This window comes from Elgaria multicarinata, chromosome 5 (assembly GCF_023053635.1).
Source record: "Elgaria multicarinata webbii isolate HBS135686 ecotype San Diego chromosome 5, rElgMul1.1.pri, whole genome shotgun sequence".
NCBI classification, from domain to species: Eukaryota; Metazoa; Chordata; class Lepidosauria; order Squamata; family Anguidae; genus Elgaria; species Elgaria multicarinata.
Window position 1 is genome coordinate 110,117,172 of NC_086175.1, and position 21,173 is coordinate 110,138,344.

General features: G+C 44.6%; 1 protein-coding gene across 1 annotated transcript in view; it reads left to right on the plus strand.

Annotated features, from left to right (window-relative positions):
* FLT1 (fms related receptor tyrosine kinase 1) overlaps positions 1-21,173 on the plus strand; it is a 161,773-nt gene that overhangs the window by 125,937 nt on the left and 14,663 nt on the right. The window contains exons 18-26 of the mRNA XM_063127004.1: positions 2,133-2,237; positions 3,815-3,928; positions 5,844-5,932; positions 7,048-7,207; positions 7,570-7,667; positions 13,162-13,284; positions 13,991-14,102; positions 17,607-17,706; positions 20,651-20,756. Coding sequence (XP_062983074.1) covers positions 2,133-2,237; positions 3,815-3,928; positions 5,844-5,932; positions 7,048-7,207; positions 7,570-7,667; positions 13,162-13,284; positions 13,991-14,102; positions 17,607-17,706; positions 20,651-20,756 — 1,007 coding nt within the window. The remainder of the gene's footprint in view (positions 1-2,132; positions 2,238-3,814; positions 3,929-5,843; positions 5,933-7,047; positions 7,208-7,569; positions 7,668-13,161; positions 13,285-13,990; positions 14,103-17,606; positions 17,707-20,650; positions 20,757-21,173) is intronic.

A 21,173-nucleotide genomic window follows, 5' to 3' on the forward strand; every position in this document is an offset into this window, starting at 1 on the left:
AAAATGGTCTAATATGCATAATTGTGACTTTACCAACCAAAACTATGGTGGCCATATTCTGCACCAATTGAAGCTTCTGGGATGTGGGCAGCCCCACATGTAACATTGCAGAAGTCTAGTGTGCCAGTATATTCCTGACTCCATGAGCCCATACAGATAACTAGTTTACCATACAGTTTAATTTGATTGATTGATTGATTGATTGATTTACATTTCAGTACTGCCCACAGCCAAAGCTCTCTGAGCGATTCACAAAGAAGTTTACCATACATCTGCACCCAAGGTGAGGTTAATGCCTTCTCACCACATTGCACGGATGATCAAGCCACCCATTTTAGTCTATATGGATTTGCAATCAGGGCAAAGAATAAAAATTAAGGAAGCAGGAAAGTCAGCCCTGGCGTAAGCAATCTCGCTACCTGAGGCAAGAAAGAACACGTGAGCTGCTGCTGCATCACATGCCCCTTGCTCCAGTCACACAAGCCATGCAGCTGCTTGGCTCTCCATAGAGCTGATGAGGCTGTAGCAGCAAAAGTAAGGAAGAACCTGCAATAAGGGGGGGGGGGAGAGGGTGGCCGCTCTCTCACCGCAGCAAATGCCATGGCAGGAAAGCAGAAGGTGGGGGGTCCCAGATCACCTGTTGGAGGTGGCAGGGCAGCAGTAGCGCCTCACCCTGCTTCTGGGGAGGGCCAGCCCAGAAGAATACAAATGTATGGCAAGATGGGGGAATCCTTCATCTGGCAGATTTCAGGAGTACCACTAAAAGGTCAGCAAATTTTCATTTATTTATCTCCTTTTACCACAATAGTGCGTGTGTGGAAGAGCAAGGTGATATTTGGATTTCCTCCCTTAGTTATTGGTGGTAAGAGCCTTAAACTAAAATATGCTGGTATTCTGGCCATGCCCCTTCATCTTTGGCCCTCCCAGTAATGCGGCCCCCAAGAGCATCTCCAAAATGGAATTCGGCATTTGGGCAGAAAGAAGTTCTGCACACCTGTTTTAAAGGCTAATTCCCCTTTAAACCCATCTAATTTGGTGGCCATCACTACATCATGTGGTTAACTATGAGCTGTGTGGAGAAGCAATATACGTCCTCACACTAATTTCAGGCAGCTGTAGCCAGTGCTATCATCATTTCAAAGTCTCAACAGTGAACTAAGCTAGGGTGACCATATGAAAAGGAGGACAGGGCTCCTGTATCTTTAGCAGTTGTATAGAAAAGATAATTTCAGCAGGTGTCGTTTGTATGCATGCAGCACCTGGTGAAATTCCCTCTTCATCACAACAGTTAAAATTGCAGGAGCCCTGTCCTCTTTTGTATCTGGTCAAGGGGGCAGGTCTCCTGCAGCTTTAACTGTTGTAATGAAGATGGAATTTCACCAGGTGCTGCATGCATAAAAATGACATCTATTGAAATTCCCTTTTCTATACAACTGTTAAAGTTACAGAAGCCCTGTCACTATTCAATTCCTTTTATTACAGTCAACAGACCAATAAAACATATGAAAACACATAATAAATATTTAAAATACATGGAATTAAAACAGAGTACGATTGCATGAAGCCTCCTTAAAGTTCTGTACTAGAAGCAAAAGGAAGTCCTGCCACCATAACTGACTGCAGAAGCCCTGTCCTCCTTTTCCATGTCGTCACCCTAAGCTAGGCCCAAAGAACAGGCTGAAGTAATATGTTAGTTGTTTTATAACACAACTGTCTTAGGTTATTGCCTTTGATTTTCCAGGCCATTTGTAACAAACAAATATGTCTTACTAGAACACAGAAGAGCCTTAGATTCTGCAGTTCCTAAAACATAGTAGTTGCCATTGAAAAACACAGGATCACAAAACAGCCGTTGTAGTCATATCCCCTTTTCCTGACCATGCTCATTTCCCCATCTGCACTCATACTTTTATCACAATAGGTTTGACCACTTAGGGTTCCTTTTCGGCATGGTTCATTGAAACAGTTGTGTGACAATTTTATACACCCAGGCATCCCCTGAGGATCATTACAATGTTGGCACAGTCAGAACTTTTAAAACCTAATGGAAAGTTTCGTATTTATGAGTTTATCCAAAGATGTCTCTCTTTTGAAACACCAACACTGACAACTATGATTTGTTTTTGATGCAGGAAAGACTCTTGGGCGAGGTGCATTTGGGAAAGTAGTACAAGCAGCTGCTTTTGGAATTAAAAAGTCACCCACGTACAAAGTCGTTGCTGTGAAAATGTTGAAAGGTGGGTTGTTTATGATGCTCTGCGTCTGTGTGCACCCAATTTCAGCTGTCCTTATCTGGGAGTTCCACTATGGCCCTCTGTCCCCGAAGGCCACACCCCATATTCCTGGCCCCATATTTTTGTTATATTTATTTATTTATTGCATTTCTATACTGCCCAATAGCCAAAGCTCTCTGGGCAGTTCACAAAAATTAAAACCCCAAAGTATAACCTAAAGTATAAAACTTAAACCACAATACAAAACCACAGTATAAAAGTACGATGTAAAAGTACCAGAGTAAAACCAAGCAGCAATGCAGAGATTTAAAAAGCAAATTTACAATGCAGATTTAAAACAGCAAAGTTAAAAGACTAAGGCCGTAGCTAGACCTAAGGTTTATCCCAGGATTGTCCTGGGGTCAAACCTATTTATCTAAGTGCCACACAGGGCATCCAGCGCTCAGGCAGGGACGAACCCAGGATGATCCTGGGATAAACGTTAGGTCTAGCTAAGGCCTAAGATGATAAACTGTTAAAATACTGGGAAAATAAAAATGTCTTCACCTGGCGTCAAAAGGAGTATAACGTACGAGCCAGGCAAACCTCTCTAGGGAGCTCATTCCACAGCCAGGGTGCCACAGCAGAGAAGGCTCTCCTCCTGGTAGCTCTGCCCCTTTTGCTTTCAGCCCAACCTATCATTATTGTGCAGCCCCTGAGACAACCCTGTAACCCTGGCACAAGCTTTCATGGACACTATCAGCTATGTCAGATGCAGTGGACAGTATTCACAAAAGCTTATGCCAGGATACATTTGTCCATGTTTGAAGTGCCACTAGACGGTTGTTGATGATTGCATTTGTGTACTGATAGATTACAGATTTTCAAAACAGCTCAGATATTGGGTAAATCTATAACTGTAGCCTCTCCTGTTCTTTGGTGCAGCTCTATAAGCGTTTAGCTCTAAAACAATATTCATTATGGTATCTTACAAAAGCTTTGATAGTAAACTTTCAGCAGCAGCCTCCCTGTGTAAGGCTTACTGGTAGGACCTGCTCTGGAGCTGAGAATTATGGCCAGTTCCATGGGGGTCCTGGACACCACCCAGATCCCCAGGGCTCAAGCAGTTTATAAGTCCAGTCTGGATCATACCTCAGGCTGATGGAAACATCAGCAGTTTCCATACAGACAAGCAGAGGGGATCCAAAGTGAGGAAAACAGGACTCTCCAGATGCAAATGAATTATCTTCTAGGCATCAATCAGGCAGATAGACTTCAAAGGTTTAAACAGGCAACATGCAGGGGAAGTGGTTTTGAAGGAATCAGCAACCAAAGGGTATGGCAGCCAAGATTGCACAGAACAGACAAATTGAACGTGGCAAGTGTAGCCAGCGGCACAACACCCCAGAGTGCCGGTTTCTGGAATTTGTGATGTCATTCCAGCCCGAGTTTCCAATTGCTAAAGGAGTCCCAACAACCCACTGACTGCAACTGCCAGGGGTGAAGCAATCATGTGAGTCGGGATAGAAAGATCTAGCCAAGGCTGGATCCCAACTTTCCCTAGGCAAAAAAAAGGCAAATGATTTCTCTTGGCCTTGCAGAAGGAGCCACAGCCAGCGAATACAAAGCTCTGATGACTGAGCTGAAGATCTTGATACATATCGGCCATCATCTGAACGTTGTGAATTTGCTGGGAGCTTGCACAAAGAGTGGAGGTACAAAAATGACACACCATCATGCAGTTATTTGCTTGCTTATTTATTTATTTGAAATGATACCCTGCTTTTCTTTATAAATTCATTTGTGATAGACCGGAAGATGGTTCCTGATGCTCAGATTAGCTGGGGTTTGTCCTTACACTTTTCCGGGATGGCCCAGAGCGAGGCAGGCGCTTCAAGCGGCAGATACTAGGTGGGGTGGAGAGTGGTGGCAGGATGGTGTTGGAGATCAGAGCTCTGTGAACCACGTGCCAAGCCCTTGAGCCCCCTAAGCTAGCCTGCTGCCCTCAGGAGGATGCTGTGCCACGACCAGTGTCAAAATAAGATCTAAAGGTCAGCTTCTGTACATGGAATGGGGGGGGGTGCGCAATAAGAACACAAGAATGTAAGAAGAGCCCTGCTGGATCAGACCAAGGGTCCATCTAGTCTGGCACTCTGTTCACACAGTGGGCAACCAGCTGTCGACCAGGAATCCACAAGCAGGACATGGGTGCAATAGCATCCTCCTACCCATGTCCCCCAGAAATTGGTGTATATAGGCTTAATGCCTTTGATACGGAAAGTAGCACATCTGGTCTAGTAGCCTTCGATAATCTTGTCCTCTTGTCCTCTAGAAATGTATCCAACCTCCTTTAAAGCCATCCAAATTGGTAGCCATAGTTTAACTCTGCACTGTGTGAAGAAGTACTTAAGAACATAAGAATATAAGAAGTGCCATGCTGGATCAGACCAAGGGTCCATTTATTCCAGCACTCTGTTCACACAGTGGCTAAACAGCTGCCCATGGAAACCCCAAGCATGGGATGACCCTGGGTTCTAGTATTATGAGAGGGGGGGAAATGTTTCCCTATCCACATTTTCTACACCAAGCATAATTTTGTACACCTCGATCATGTCTCCCCTTACCCTCCGTTTTTCCAAGTACTCCTTGATCATTTCAGTTGCCCTTTCCTGCATTTTTTCAGCTCTACAATATCTTTGACCAGGACTGTACACAGTATTCTAAGTGTGGTTGCACCATGGATTTGTATAAAGGCAATATGATACTGCCAGGTTTACTCTCAATTCCCTTTCTAATAATGCCCAACATGGAGTTTGCCTTCTATACAGCAGCCTCGCACTGGGTGGACATTTTCATCAAGCTGCCCACCACAACCCCAAGATCTCCTTCTTGGTTGGTCACTGCTAGCTCAGATATCTTTAGCCTGGAGAAGAGAAGATTGAGGGGAGACATGAGAGCACTCTTCAAATACTTAAAAGGTTGTCACACAGAGGAGGGCCAGGATCTCTTCTCGATCCTCCCAGAGTGCAGGACACGGAATAATGGACTCAAGTTAAAGGAAGCCAGATTCCAGCTGGACATCAGGAAAAACTTCCTGACTGTTAGAGCAGTACGACAATGGAATCAGTTACCTAGGGAGGTTGTGGGCTCTCCCACACTAGAGGCATTCAAGAGGCAGCTGGACAACCATCTGTCGGGGATGCTTTAGGGTGGATTCCTGCATTGAGCAGGGGGTTGGACTCGATGGCCTTGTAGGCCCCTTCCAACTCTGCTGTTCTATGATTCTATGATTCTATGATCCTTAACCTCAGGCACAAAATGTCTTGAGCCAGTCCTGATAGTTTTACTTTGAGAGTTCTTCCACTTTAACCCTGGCTTGATACTATCAGGCATAATACATTTTCAAGACATCAGCCTGAACTATATCTAACACAGATCAAACTTTCCTAACAACTGCTGTGAAGGAAACATGCAAACAAAGTCTGGAATTGGGGCTTCATTGAAAATAACAGATTCCTGGCAAATAACATGTATTCTAAATAATTCTGTTAAATCTTACAAATCCTGGACACAGTGGTCATAAATTGTTCCTTTTCCCCTGCCCTGAAAAGTGACTTCTTTTCTTCACAGGACCGCTAATGGTGATTGTTGAATATTGCAAATATGGAAACTTATCAAGCTACTTGAAGAGCAAAAGGGATTTCTTTTGTACCAACAAGGTAAAACCCCAAACACCACATTTTATTTCTCCATTTCAGCACGCCACCTATGAAAATTAATCACATTTGGTTTACTTTGCTACTCAAGACAAAATACAAAAATGAATAGGATCAGGAGTGCAAAGATCTTGAGTTCAGAAAAACTTTCAGTTGTTGCACCAGTGGAGACGCTCAGGACAGTGTTATAACATGCAATTCTTTGCATAAATCAGATGAGGGTTCAGCAGAGGCACCTTTTACGTATGAGTAAAGTATGATATCCTCTATAAAATAAAAGGGGTTGTGCATCTGTCCTTCCATCACTGCCAGAATGTTGGTGCCAGTGTGGTGTAGTAGCTAAAGTGTTGGACTGGGAGTCGAGTGATCTGGGTTCTAGTCCCCACTCGGCCGTGGAAACCCACTCGGTGCTTTGGACCAGTCACAGACTCTCAGCCCAACCCACCTCACAGGGTTGTTGTTGTGAGGATAAAATGGAGAGGAGGAGGAGGAGGAGGATTATGTACACTGCCTTGGGTTCCTTAGAGGAAAAAAGGTGGGACATAAATGCAATAATAATGATGATGATGATGATGATGATGATGATAATTATTATTATTATTATTATTATTATTATTATTATTTATTTATATAGCATCATCAATGTAAGACCATGAAATGGCGTGCATACTAAGGAATGTGACCTTGGAGTTATTTTGTGGATAAACTGCATTAATTAAGTTTAATTCATGTTAATGTGTCCATGTGGAAGCCTGCAGAAAGTCATTCAGCCACTAAAGGGACAGACTTCCCTAACTAGCACATCACTTTTGCAGTTTGAAAGCAGAACCCTGGTTATATGCCTGCCACCTCACCGCTGCTGTGGGGCAGGCCCCCATCAGGGGAATGGAGTGGACCGACCCCTTCCTCGGGGGACTAGAGGGGTGTACCATAGCAGGGGCCATGCCTAGTTGTGCCATTAGCCATGGCTTCACTCAGACTGTGGGGGCACCATGCGACCAACTCTGACAGTAATGTTAATTTGCATGAAGGCTTCGCTGTATCAAAGTTCTAAGGGCTATTCCAATCCGTGCAAAACTCAGTCTGTTCACTTCCTGCCCCCCTCTGTTTGTTTAAAGGATGCATCCATTCAAGGTGAGGTGATGACAGAGGAGAAGGATGTTGAGCCTGTCAGCGGTAAAAGAAAGAGACTGGAAAGCATCCCAAGTCGAGAGAGTTTAGCGAGCTCTGGGTTTCAGGAAGATAAAAGTTTAAGTGATGTGGAGGAGGAAGAGGAGGGTAGGTATTAATTCCTTCCTCTTTCTATGCAGCCTGTGATATTTTTACAGTCATGCTCTGCATCTCTGACATTTTCTTTCTCCATTTATCACTCTCATAAACATCCGTGGGAGATACTCAGATCCAAGAAAAGATGGTTTAAAATAGGTCTATTTACAACGTTACTCAATCTGACAGGAAGATGTGTGACTGCTTCTACAGCCTCTTCCTTATCCTTTGGGGGAAGTGCTTGGCATATCGCAAGAAGGTTTTTTTCCTTTTGTCTTCAGTGGTGAACTAAGCTTCAAACATTCTGTTGAGAGTAATTAAATTGTGGGCATCACAAAGTCATGTTAAACTTGTCTGTGTTGAATTGATTTCAGATTCTGATTATTTTTACAAGTGGCCTCTTACAATGGAAGACCTAATTTCTTACAGTTTTCAAGTGGCCAGAGGCATGGAATTCTTGTCATCACAAAAGGTTAGTTTCCCTCCTGAGCATTAATAATAGTAACAATAGTAACAACAACGGATACATCTTCACACAGCGCTTAGTTAAATTATGGAACTCACTACCACAAGATGTAGTGATGGCCACCAATTTGGATGGCTTTAAATGGGGGTTGGATAAATTCCTGGAGGCGAAGGCTATCAATGGCTACTAGCCCTGATGGTTATGTGCTGCCTCCAGTATCCAAGGCAGTAAGCCTGTGTGCACCAGTTGCTGGGGAGCATGGGTGGGAGGGTGTTGTTGCACCATGTCCTGCTTGTAGGTTCCTGGACCACAGCTGGTTGGCCACTGTGTGAACAGAGTGCTGGACTAGAGGGACCCTCGGTCTGATCCTGCAGGGCTCTTCTTATGTTCTTTCTGTTTTCCATGCGTTATCTTAGCAATCCTTACAAGAGGCTCTTTAACAGGCTAATTATATTATCCCCGTATTTCATCCTTCACAACGTGGTGTCCCCCAGATGTTTTGGATTACAACTTCAATCACCTTGGCCATTGGTCATGCTGTCTGGGGCTGATGGGTTGTTGTCATCCAAAAATCTGGAGGGCACTGGGTTGGGGAAGGTTGCCATGTTGCCTTCCACGTACCTTTAATAACTATGTGACAGGCAGAAACTCAACATTTTGTCTCTCCCTAAACTTATATTGGGGGTGGGGGGGGTAAGGTGATTTTCTCTGCATCCCTGGAAGATCCACTGCACATAGGAAGTATGAAACATGGCTGCTGAATGAGCCAGTGTGTTACTCACTCAATCCTCCCAGAGTGCAGGACACAGAATAATGGGCTCAAGTTACAGCAAACCAGATTCCAGCTGGACATCAGGAAAAACTTCCTGACTGTTAGAGCAGTATGACAATGGAACCAGTTACCTAGGGAGGTTGTGGGCTCTCCCACACTAGAGGCCTTCAAGAGGCAGCTGGACAACCATCTGTCAGGTATGCTTTAGGGTGGATTCCTGCATTGAGCAGGGGGTTGGACTCGATGGACTTATAGGCCCCTTCCAACTTTACTATTCTATGATTCTATGATTCACTACATCAGGGCGGTTATAGCATGGTGGATAAACTGGTTTCTATGAGTCAGTGACAATTATGTTTATTTCCGAAGGAAGGAAGGAAGGAAGGACAGGGTTTTTTGTTGTTGTTTTGGGTGAGGTTCTGAATATAAATATGTGTATATTCATGTCTTTGTTTTGTAAACAAAGGTCTAAGACAAAAAGTGAAAAAGTGAAAACCTTGATCTATTGCAGGGATGCTTTGGCCTACAACTCCATCCTCCCTCACTGACGGTTGCTGGCTTGGGACTTGTAGGCTAAAACATCTGGAGGGCCATAAGTTCCCCACCCCTGATCTGTTGCAATGTTCAAACTACATTCAGGGCTTTGTGGTTAGCTTAACCATGTTCAGCTTTGGTTAACGCTAACCACATGCGGAACGGTTGCAGACAACACCGTTAACCCTTTTGTGGTTACGTTTTCCTTAACCACACGCTAACCACAAAGCAGATGAGCACCTGAGTCCTCTGAATGCTCCGCCCTATATCCCAGCAGTCCATGCACGAAGACACCTGGCAGTTGCACCCGCCATTTCACTTAATGTCATAACGGCACTTCAATGTGGTAAGAGAAAGGGTAGATCAGTATGGAGTTGGGGACTAAAAAAGGCATATTTCCAGGAGGCGCCCCTTTAAACAACATGTGCCGCACAGAAACTGTGGCCCATTAAGAAAAATAGCACACACAACACCCGTTACAACCGAGCAGCTATTGAGCCCATAGGCTAGAGTGGCTGGGGCAATTTCAGCCACTCTGTACTGGAAGCTCTATGATTTTGGCCTGTTAACCACTGGTGCGTGTCAGACGACACCTTAAACCAAATTTGGTGCTGCTAACCATGCTGCATAATGTGGTTAGTGAGGCTGACCACAATGTGGTTAACAGGTGTGCATGGTTAGGGCAAACGTGTGTCAGACAACACCGTTAACCATGCTGCTTAACCACAAAATGCCATGGTTAATGGTGTTGTCTGAATGGGGTCAATGAAGGGTATAATCCTGTGACAGGAAAAGATTCAGAGGATTGGAAGCTACATATATAGCCACTTAAAAGCTGTCCATGTGATGCCAGTAAAGACATGGGAATGTGGTCCTCTGTAGCCTCTGGCAGCATGGTTGGTTTTGCTTCTCCACTTCTCTGGATTGCCCTGCAGCTGCATATTGGTAGCAGTGCTGGACTGGGCTCAACAGTGTAAAAAGCTATAAATGGCCGCCTTCCCACGTGGTTATATATTAGGTACCATATGGAATGCTTTGAAGTGGTGGCTGCATGAGTGTTGGTTGTCTGAATCCACCCAAATGTTATGTCTTGTGGTGTAAAGCTCACACGGAAGCCATGCTAGTTTGCTTCCCAGAAGACCTGTGTGAAATTCAATACCTGTGTGATCCTACCTGTCTAACTTCCTTTAAATCCCTCTTCAGAAACCCACCTTTTCCATTAAGGCTGTGGCACAAGGTCCTACCCTGCTATTACTAGCCCTAAGTAACTGAAATAAGGGTGCAATCCTATGCATATTTAGACAGAAAAAGTCCCACAACTCCCAGTATTCCCCAGCCAGCAAGGCTGGCTGGAGAATGCTAGTAGCTGTAGGACTCTTTTTCTGTCTGAGAGCTCCATCACGCCTACTATATAGCCTGCTATCATGGCACAATTCGTGCAAGACTCCCATGATGGCCACTTTATTGTCTGCTATGGCGACAAAGGACTCGAATGTTGTCACCCTTGCCCTGCCCTGATTGTACTTTTTCCCGCCGAAAAAGCACCCCCAGAAGTACCGTGGAAAGTCCGGTTCTTCTGGGATGCCGAACAGCCACTGGGGGCGCAGGGCTTTCAGAGTTGGTGGAGGCACGAGCCTCATGACGAGGAGCAGCCCCCCCCTCCCCCACGAGGCAAGGACTGACAGCTCGAAGCCAGGCTCTCCCGCTGTGCAGGGCCCGGGCAGGCTTGAACGCGTCCCCGTTCTCATCCTCCCTTTTCTCTGCCCCTTCCTGCTGAGAAACTTGAAGGGAGGTGGGGGTGGGGGAGCTTTGGATCCTCCACCTTCACTTCACGACTTGCTTTGGGGTGGGGGAAGCAAGAGGGGATGCATTGGTAACATCATAGAGGGGTGAGCTGCTCCTTTCCCTCGTGATTGGAAGTGCCTGACAAAGGAAACACAATGCAACCTCCAGTAGCAGGTGATAGGAGTTGATTAATCAATTAAACTCTATTGGATTTTTTAAATGGAAATTAATCAAATGCTTGCATCTTTGTAAGTTTTAAAGATAAAGATGTCAAAATTGGCACAGTAATAGTTATTAAGAAGCACTTTCAGCATACCAAATTTGAATCAGATTGGGTCATCCGTTGACTTTCTAATGATTTTTAAAATTTCCTCCCCCAAGCCCTTTGGAGCTTATATTCCACGTTAAAAGAAGCTATGGAACCTAGGAGTGCAGAAACGTACCTGCGCTCATTCATTCCTTTGATAATGTGCTGGCTCCCTTACTCTAACGTAGATTCCCATTGGTTTCAACTGATTTCATCATGCAGTTCATGGAAGGGGGGAAAGGAGATTTTCCCGCAGGATGAATGGAGACGAGTGTTGAATGGAGGGGGAGTTCTCCAAGTTCCAACAACCAATAAACTGTAGGGGGAGGTGCAAAGGGGATCAATGGGTGAGGCGACGGCGAAAACACCAAGGTGTGAGTGAACCTCAGCGTGATAACAGGAACGCGTTACAGGAGACGTGTAAAGAGACTTGGGAATTACAAGCACACAGGTGTAAGTTTGCAAGCTTTCATACACTATGGAAACGCTTTATAAGTGAAGTGGGATAATTTAAGGGGAAACCAAAAAAAAAAAAAAAGTAGTTGGGATGAAGCTTTGAGCATGCATAAGATTGCACCCTAAATGTATCCTTTCCCCCTATTAGCTCCTGCCTCCATTTCCCTCCATTTCCTCAGGGCTTTGTCTGTGTAGTCTCTCCTGTGTTCAGTTTTAGATTGTAACGCCCACCCCCACCCGCTAAACACAGGGGCCTGTCCCCTTGTACACTGTAAAGCACCATACACATTGATGGTGTTATATTTATTTTATTCATTTAAAGCACGTTTACTCTTCAGCCGAAAATGGTCTCCCAGAGCAGCTTACAAAAATTAAGAAATAAGACACACATACACATACATACATAAATAACACAGTTGCTATGACACACATACATAAATAACACAGTTGCTATGACGATGCCACCCCCCAAAATGGCTTCCCTATTGGGATTGATCCCTGCCTGGTTCATAACGTATAGAAAAACCTAACAGAGGCCTGTACAACTTCATGTTCACTGAGGCCAGATCTACACCTCGTGTCAAATCATTACAATCCCATCATGGTAACACTATATTCTTTTTTTAAAAAAATTGTTTATTTATTTATTTTTGCATTTATATTCCACCTTTTTTCCTCCAAGAAATCCAAGGCAGTGTACATAATCATCCTCCTCTCCATTTTATCCTCACAACAACAACCCTGTGAAGTGGGTTGGGCTGAGAGTCTGTGACTGGCCCAAAGTCACCCAGTGGGTTTCCATAGCCAAGTGGGGACTAGAACCCGGAACTCCTGACTCCCAGTCCAACACTTTAGCCAGTACACCACACAGCTACTACACCACACTCTTCCAGGTTTTCAGGCTATTTGAGGGGAATTTGCTTGTGTGAATGTTTTGTTTAATGTTTTTCAGCCTGCTGAATCCAAATCTGTCTGTACTTAAGTGATCCACTTCAGTCTGACCTAAAGCCAAGGATGGCAGCCATGACAGCTGACCAACCACTTCCCAGTACAAACTTGCCCGTGTAGCCACAGTTTAACAAATGCTGTTGAAATGTCAAGGACAAGCAAATATGATCCCAAAGTTTTTGAGCAGCCTATGTTGAACCATTCCAAAATGGTGACCAGTTGAAACTTTTGGTCCAAAGTTCCATTCGGTTTCAGTTTGGTTCCTTGAAGATAGCTCTTGTTTATGTGAATTCAGCCTACAAGTCCCTACACAATAAGAAAGAGCTGGCTATCTAATTCTATACACAGTCCTAATTAATTTTATTATATGTTTCAAGTTATATTTATAACCCACAAAGTCTAAAACAAAGTGACACATCCCTTGGTAATACCTAAGAGATTTATAGCACATCTTAATTTAGAATCAGGGTGTAATCCTATGCACACCTACTTCGGAGTAAGTCCCATTGAACTCAATTATGTAGACATGCACGAGATTGTACTAAAAAGATGTATATCTTTAGATTCTTGTAAAGCAGGCTCACATTTCATTGCAGTAGTCTTATGTAAACTTTAGGACTTGAAAAGGGTTCAGGAGATTTTGTGTTTAGGATTTATATCAGGAACGGCAGTGAGATTGTGAAACTGTTTCCTTGTAGTGCATCCATCGTGACTTAGCGGCCAGAAACGTCCTTTTATCGGAAAACAATGTTGTGAAGATCTGTGATTTTGGCCTTGCAAGAGATATTTATAAGAATCCTGATTATGTGAGAAAAGGCGATGTAAGTTGGCGTTATTTGTCCTGTTGTTTACCATTTTGCACAGCTCATGAAAATGTTCTGTAAATGTTTACATTCCCTGCACTTAAAAGGCCTCTGAAAGCGATTGTACATTTTTTAAAAAAAAAATGTGAAGATGAGCAATCCAGATGAGTTGTATACACTGTGACCATTTGCATCCTCCACAACAATGCTCGGAAATACTCACCAGCCCTGCTTTTCAAATAGTTTACATGTTGATATTTGTTTCTTGGCTAACCTTGCCAGACAAACCCGTGAAAAAGCTGCAAGTTGATACATACAAGAAAATAGATGTCTCCTTTTCTTCACTGGGGCTGGAATAGGGCTTAATTGCAGCGGTGGCTCCTCAGAATTTAGCCCCAGAATCGATTGTTTCACCTCAAGAACCTGTTAGCTCAAGAACGGTTAGGGCTCACTCCTGGAATATGTAAAATAAGATTGTTTTCTCTGCAAAGAGTGTCATCAAGAGATCTTAATATTCTGGAAGAATATGCAAGGTTTTTATTTATTTATTTATTTACACAATTTATATAGTACCTTTTGATCCAACCTATTTTGCTTTTCATTCAATCTAGGCTGTTTTGGCTCTTGTTTTAGTAGTTTCTATGAAGTTTGTCATTATTTGGGAACTGCTTCCTAAAAAATGAAATCTAGTTCTTACATTATTCATGGCTGTCTTTTGTTACAGGCGCGTCTCCCCCTCAAATGGATGGCACCAGAATCTATATTTGATAAAATCTATAGTACCAAAAGTGATGTTTGGTCCTATGGAGTGCTGTTGTGGGAAATATTTTCTTTAGGTAAGTTGCAGTAGTTTTAAAACTTAATTCACTCCATCCTACAGTCTCAACAAAACCAATAGGTTAAAAGACCCAAGCATTATTAGCAGTGCAATCCTACACATGTTTACTCAGAAGTAAGCCTCACTGAATTCAACAAATAAGGAAATAAATGTGACTTACTCCTAAGTAAGGATGAATAGCCGGGGCAGGCCACCTGATGTCCTCCAGATGTTTTGGATTACAACTCCCATTAGTCCCAGCCAATGGTCAGGGATCATGGGAGTTGTAGACTAAAACATCTGGAGGGTGCTGGGTTGCCTATTGCTGATTTATTGGATTGCAGCCTAAATATTATATATCAAGTGTGGAGTAACTTCTATCTTTGAAGATCTGCTTATGTTTTACTATAACCCTTATTGTCCACCAATTCAAAGCAAGTGTTCCTGCTCAGGACTTCATAAGAGTTTGTTTGCAAGAACCCCAGTAGCCAGGAGCCACTCAGTGGACCATCAGAAATTGGCAGTGGACTCCACTCTACCTTCCGCCCACTCCCTGTTGAGTATTATGTCAAACATATCTGCGGGTTTCATAATTGTGCCTTGGTGAGGGAGCCCCTTCAGGAGTTCCCCCACATAGCCCACACTCCCTGCCCCCCAGCAGCCCCATTCCTTCCCATAGATCTACATGGGTGTCCCCAGTTCAGGGTAAAGAACTTTTTCACATGGGCCATTTTAAATGTTAATGCAAGCCTATGGAGACCATTGTCTCCATAGATCTATTTTGGAATTAAAAGGACTCTGTCCTGAAAATTGGATGGGGGGGATCCAACCTCCCACCACAAGTCCTGTTGCCCCAAGGGCCCATTGCAGGGAGTTGGATTTTCCACCCTCCGGTTTTTGTGATGGGGGCCTTTAAATCCCAATGCAAGCCTTTGGCGTCTGCCTTTGGAGTCCACCAGGGTTTCTGGTGGTCATCTGGGTACTGGAGCCACCCTTACCTCCCCACCAGCGCCTTCCTGGCTTCCAGTGTCCAATCGCCAGTCGTCATCCACCCAGACCCCCCCCCCCGACCAGCCGTGGAACAAGGTCAGATGGCAGAAGAGCCAGGGTAACCTTGCTCTCAACAAAAAAGTCAGGGTAAGTCCCCAACTTTTTAACAACACAGCTTTTCAGAAAAGCTTCATGGTGACTGAGAATCTGTGGCTGTGACATAGAACTAGTGCAGCGCCGATTCGCAGCTTCTGTGGGGCTTTGAACATGTTTTGCCATCCTCCAGGTTACCTTGATATAACTTGCAGAGGTCTTGTAATTAACTTCAGTTTTAAGACTTACCCCCCATATGACAGATCATGTTTTGCACCACTTCCCTCCTGCTTTTACAGACCTTTCCTATTTCCCTCCAAGGCAAGTCATGTACAGAGGAAAACATCAGCAGCAAAATAATATCCCAGCAAATTTTCCAAAGGCATTGATATTATCCAAATTGCGATGACAGACAACATTGTCTCTTTCCACACATTGGGGAGGATGGGGTACGGGTATGGGAGGCCACAGCAATGAGCCACAATCACCCCTCTGATCACACAATGCCATGCCCCTTTGCCATTCACAGCTGCTTCCTCCTCGCACTAATCAGTGGGGCTCATAAGCAAACAAAGATCTTAGGCTGAACCAGAGCATGGCATCAAGATGGAAATGCTGAGCAAGGCATCTTAAAAAAAATATATGTACAAAATGCAGGATACAAAATCCATCCTGCAAAGGAAACAACAATTTCATTCATCAAAGAAGAATGGTAGAAGAGACAGACACAACAGCAGAGGAAATCAGTCCATGCAGTTCCTTAGACAAACAGTCTTTGGGTCGTCTAGTACATGTTGATGGCCAGCTCTTGCCTCCAAATTAACTCTTCACTATCCCGGGGAAAGAGTGGCTGATTGAAAGCTAAGCAAAAGGACAAGAATGTAGGCAATATTGTGATGTAGCCGGTATGGTGTAGTGGCTAAAGTGTTGGACTGGGAGTTGGGAGATCCGGGTTCTAGTCCCCACTCGGCCATGGAAGCTCACGGGGTGACTTTGGGCCAGTCACAGACTCTCTGCCCAACCTACGTCACAGAGTTGTTGTGAGGATAAAGTGGAGAGGAGGAGGATTATGTATGCAGCATTGGGTTCCTTATTACCACATTTATATATATTATAAATGTAATAATAATAATAATAATGATGATGATGATGTGCCCCTCTCTTTAAGCAATACAGCATACAGAATGTAAGGATTTGATGGCTCTAGCCTGCTTTACTCATCTGAGAAGAGACAATGATGAAGAAGAAGTTGTGGGATGGTCCACAGGGCAATGAGTTCTGAATTTTAGCATGCTCATGTTAAGATTGGATGAACACATGCAAAGGCTTTGCTAAGCATTTAAGGGCACAATCCTATGGATGTTTAAACAGGAAAAAACCCTCCTACAATTCCCAGCATTCCCCAGCTGGCATGGCTGGCTGGGGAACGCTGGGAGTTGTAGGACTTTTTTTCTGTCTAAACATCCATAGGATTGTGCTCTAAAAGATTTTGTGCCAATAGGACTCAAATCTGCCTATGCCAATTTATATCTGTGGATGGAAATTTAGAAATAAATACTAGGATTTATTTAAATTTCACAGGAGGCAGTCAATTGCTTTATTATCTAAATCATCTGAAATACAATTAACTCTTCAGTTAATTTGCCCCCTGGCCCAGGTCATCCCAAACCTATGGAAAAGGTCTTGTTCTAAGCTTAATTGCCACGCAGGGGGAAGATTTTCAGGAAGGGAGGTATTGCAGAAGGTGGGAGGAGACTCGTCAACTTAACAGTCTATCAGCATTTAAGAAAGCCATTAAGACTGATCTTTTCTGGCAGGCCTATCCAGTGTAATTTTAGGATGTTTTAAAATGATTTTAGGATGTTTTAAAAATGATTTTAGGATGTTTTAACAACATATATTATGTTTTAATTCAGTTTTATGTATTTTACATTTACTGTTGTTCCCCGCCTCGATCAAAATGGAGAGGCGGGTAAGAAATAAATTATATTATTATTAGAGGAGTTAACACTTCCGTCCCCTGCTGGAATGTCCCTTGAAAACTGCCTCCTGCAGGGCAGTTAAGCTTCCACTGGCACACGTGGGGGGAAAAACCTTCCATTGGCACCACATGGAGACTCAAGTTTCTTTGGAATAGAGCCAAATCCCTAGGAAATAGATCCAGGGTGAGGGCCCCCCATAGGCCCAGGCCTAGCAATGCCCCTGAATACATGGGTGTGCTAAAAACTGTGCCCATGAGTGCTATCACCCATCATATAAAAGGAGTAGGAAAATGGGAGAAAGAGATCAGATCTCCCTCCTTGCTTTTGACTGGGCACTCAGCCTCAGATAGAATGCAAATGTTGCCAAGTCCTCATACATCGAAGATATCGGTGTTTTACTTTGTGGTTGTCAACTGCCCAAACAAACGTGGATTACATTTGTCTTTCTTCTCTTTTAGGTGCATCCCCATATCCAGGTGTTCAAATAGATGAAGCTTTCTTCAGCAAGTTAAAAGAAGGCATACGGATGAAAGCCCCGGAGTTTGCAACCGCGGAAATGTACGAATGCTTGTATGGTTACAACAATATCATTTTGGCAGCCATTGCTGGGCCTAACTAAACATTAGATGCATCTAACAAAACCCCAGCAGCCTTTGTATGGTAAGGCTGCCTTAGAAGGGGACAATATGGCACCAAAAAATGGCGGGGAAGCATGTTTCAACTCTCCCTGCTTGTCACTTCTCCACTCCATCCCAGAAATCCTGCACAGGATTCCAGATGTGTGTGTATACCCTCACAAATACACCACTGGAAACCTGGCAGAGGTGGGCAGCTTTATTTTATGCCCAAGCATCTCCCATTCCTTCCTGGAAACTGAGGAAGCCTCAATGAGCACAAAAGGGAGGGAGGGAGAGAGAGAGAGAGAGAGGCCGGACCACTCAGGAGCTCACAGAGCACAGTGGCTAAAATGACCTAGCATCCTAAAAGAAAGTTGCTCTAGCTGCAACACTCTATGGTCAGACCTCCAAACTCACACATCACCTTTCTGTGGGCATCTGGTTAGCCACTGTGTGAACAGAATGCTGGACTAAGTGGGCCCTTGGGGGGTGTCTTCATGGCGCCGGGTTAGTGCCATGTCCCTCAGGAACCCTGCAGCTTCCCTCCCCCGGGGTGGCATTGGGTAATCCCAATGCCGAGGAGGGAGCGCAGGATTTTTGGGTGGCCATCTGGGCACCAAGACCAGAGCTGCCTCTGCCCTCTTCCTAGTGGAAAGTGACCAATCCCAAGTCGCCTTCCACCAGACACCACCTGGCCCTGCCTCCACTGCAACTCCAGAGCAAGGTGAGGGGCTGGCTTGATGTGGTTTTGCATATCCTTGTCTTGCTCTGGAGAAAAAAGTTGGGGTGAGTCCCTGCAGCTTCAGCAGAAAGCCCCAGAGTGGGTGCACATCTGCTCCGGAGCTTTCCAAGAGTTTAGGCAGCCCCTTGGTCTGATCTAGCATGGCTCTTCTTTTCTTCTTATGGATGTGTTTGTGTGTGTAGATCGATAGATGGATAAGTTTGTGTGTGAGAGAGAGAGGGAGAGGGGGAGAGAGGTGGGTGGTGAGAAAATACTCTTGAGATTCTTAGGAGAGAAAGGGGGGAAAGGGGGGGAAATCGTGACGTAGCAATTAAGAAAGAGATGAGGAGAGTGACAGAGATGGACTGAAGGGGCAGAGGTGGTGGGGCTTCCTCTCCTAATTGGATTTTGATCTGAGTAAGGGGGGAAAGATTGGGGCTTGTAAACCTGGCAACTTCTTTTTAGGTGGGTTTTTTTACAGGCCTCTGAAGTTCCATTCTGATCCAGGATCCTGGGCTGCATCTTGATTATGGCACTTTTGCACTGCAAGCCCCCAAACCCCTGCTTTTGCACTCCTTCGCATTGTGAAGGAGCGAGCGCAGAGGTCTGCATGCCTCCTTGCATCCCCGTTTGGTTCCCCCCTTTACTTTGGAGGAGGTGCCATGCCTGTGCACAGGGCGCCCATGCCTCCTTGCATCCCCGGTTGTTTTTTTTTTGGGGGGGTTCCTTTACTTTGGAGGAGGCACCACGCCCATGCACCCATGCCTCCTCACATCCCTGTTGTTTTTTTTAAAAAAACACCACCTTTGGGGAGCTTCTCCCCATGCCGAAGAAATGTGGAGGTGGGCTAGTGGCCGTTCATCTCACTGGCCCACCCCCCACCCCATCTGAGCAGATGGCAACCAATGAGCTCCAGCGCAGCTCTGAAGCAAGGCGGTAGATGGCAGGTGCTGTCATCGCTTCGCTCCAAGCCAAAAAAGTCTCCCGACTTTGCGATGGTGGCTACATCATATAAATGACCGGCCGCCAGTGCAGATGCACCCTGGGGCAAATCCCTCATCAAGACAAGCCCCCAGATGTAAAGCACATGCTCTATCCCCTCTCTGTATTTCTGAAATGTTTTACATATTTTGTACCTTCCTGGGGCTGGTTATAACTCCAGAGATGTAACAGCTGGGGCAGGACGATTCCTCAGTTGTGAGGTCAAAACATGTATGAGGGTTAACATCCCCAAGAGAAGCCAAGCCTAACCATCCCTTCCTGCTGTTTAATATACAAACCCTCAAGCCAGCGTTGGAGATTCCATCAGATATTGTCCACGGACTTTTGATCTGATCTCTAATGCCAGAAAGAGGCCCTTTGGAAGAGAAAGAAGGGATTCTCAAGAGATACCCGATGATGCACGGGAGTTGCAGCCCTGCCAACATCCCGTTCCAACTTCTTCCCTGTCCTCAGCCAACACAAATGCCTGACGGGCTTTATGGACAGCTGCAAGATGGTGAAATAATTGAGTGATGGGTGTGTGTCTGGCTCTTGTGGGAGGCTGCAGGAAAAGAAAAGGGGAGAAATAACAAAAGGAGAGTGGGTTTATTAGAGAGCATCAAAGGTTATCAGGGGACTGGGATGCAGAGATTTCTGCAAAGGGGTTGAAGAAGCTGCTGATGTTTAGGCTACAGTAGAGAACGCTGATCCAGATGGCTTGATAACTGTCTTCAAATACATGAAAGATTGTTGTGAGCAGGGGTGTATCCAGAGCTTGGAGGAGGACAGATAAGGGGCTTTCACTGAGGTAGGAAAGATGGTAGATATTAATGCAGCAGGGATTTTTCTAGCCCCAAGATTAGTCAGGCAAATGAGCAATTAAGCCCTAGAGCCTTGGGGAGAGCTTAAGGAAAGATCTGTTGATGGTTTATCTGTGGAGGAAGAAAGAATGGAAAGGGAAGCACTTTCAACATAACCGCAACAGTTCTTTCTGACTTTACTTACATATCTGCTAAATAATGAAAGAAGAATGCCATGTTGCCGTATAGTAAACTATTAAAGATGGATCCTGTGTTGCAGGTTTCCAGAACTGAAAGTGAAGACAATTGTTCTAAGATAAGCCATGAAAGAAGAAAGAGTCATGATAAGGTGTCTTTTCATCACCGTTCTTTGCTTTCGGCAGATATCACATCATGCTGGATTGTTGGCAGGGTGACCCAAATGAAAGGCCAAAGTTCTCAGAGCTGGTGGCAAGATTAGGGGACCTACTTCAAGCAAATGTCCGGCAGGTAAGGCTGTCAGGGAAATCTGCAACAGACTCAAATGAGTTTGACTTTCTATGAATCTGACCTGTGGTTTCTGCAGCAGACCGGCTTTTTCTGAGTTGTGCGGATTTGCAGACTTTTTTTTTAAAAAAAAAGGGGGGGGGAATTTGGACAATTTCGTTCAGTTGCAAACGTGCACTTGCACTAATGTGCGTTTGCAAACTAATGAAATCCTTGCACAAAATAAAAATCCAATTCTGTCAATGAGCAAATGATGGAACAAAAGATGCCCGACGTTGTGCGAAATGCAGATGGAAGAGATTTAACGAAATCCATTCTGTCCCTAATGACAAGAAAGCAGTAAAATGCAGTGCGCATCACGCTGCTGCTTCTTCTTCTGCTGTTGCTTCTCCTTCTTTGGAGGGGCTGTAGCTCAATGGC